Here is a 763-nt window from a genome sequence, read left to right on the forward strand (position 1 = left end):
ACTGTGAGTCATTTATTCAGACAGATGAGAAGACGACCCCTGCTGATATTTGTCCATGACATCATTTTCCTCACTGCATCCTTGAGCTCCTGATTCCTCATGCTGTAGATGAGGGGATTCAGTGTTGGAGGCACCACAGAGTACAGAAATGACACCACCAGGTCCATAGAGGGGGAGGAGATGGAGGAGGGCTTCAGGTAGGCCAGAAAGTCAGTGGTGACAAAGAGGGAGACAACAGCCAGGTGAGGGAGGCACGTGGAGAAGGCTTTGTGCTGTCCCTGCTCAGACGGTATCCGCAGCACGGCCCTGAAGATCTGCACATAGGACACAACAATGAATATAAAACACCCAAATATGGCAAGAACACTAAGCACAATAAATCCAGTTTCCCTGAGGTAGTCTGATTCTGAGCAGGAGACCTTGAGGAGTTGGGGTATTTCACAGAAGAACTGATCCACAGCATTGCCTTGGCAGAGAGGCAGTGAAAATGTGTTGGCAGTGTGCAGCAGAGCATTGAGAGCCCCTGAGCCCCAGGCAGCTGCTGCCATGGTGGCACAAGCTCTGCTGCCCATCAAGCTCCCGTAGTGCAGGGGCTTGCAGATGGCAACGTAGCGGTCATAGGACATGATGGTGAGAATGCAATACTCTGCTGAGATGAAGAAGAGAAAGAAAAAGAGCTGTGCAGCACATCCTGCATAGGAGATGTCCCTGGTGTCCCAGAGGGCATTGGCCATGGCTTTGGGGAGAGGTGGTGGAGATGCAG

General features: G+C 51.8%; 1 protein-coding gene across 1 annotated transcript; it reads right to left on the reverse strand.

The window, feature by feature from the left end:
* Positions 1-8: 8 nt before the first annotated feature.
* On the reverse strand, positions 9-626 carry LOC109364210 (olfactory receptor 14A16-like). Its single transcript, XM_019610843.1, has one exon. It carries the CDS (start codon positions 624-626, stop codon positions 9-11), a length of 618 nt encoding a protein of 205 aa, XP_019466388.1.
* Positions 627-763: the final 137 nt, after the last annotated feature.

This window comes from Meleagris gallopavo (assembly GCF_000146605.3).
Source record: "Meleagris gallopavo isolate NT-WF06-2002-E0010 breed Aviagen turkey brand Nicholas breeding stock chromosome 22 unlocalized genomic scaffold, Turkey_5.1 Chr22_random_7180001924624, whole genome shotgun sequence".
NCBI classification, from domain to species: Eukaryota; Metazoa; Chordata; class Aves; order Galliformes; family Phasianidae; genus Meleagris; species Meleagris gallopavo.

What these genes read in the sequence shown, in the direction of transcription:
- LOC109364210 (XM_019610843.1), bottom strand. Translation starts at nt 626, where the DNA reads ATGTCCTATGACCGCTACGTTGCCATCTGCAAGCCCCTGCACTACGGG.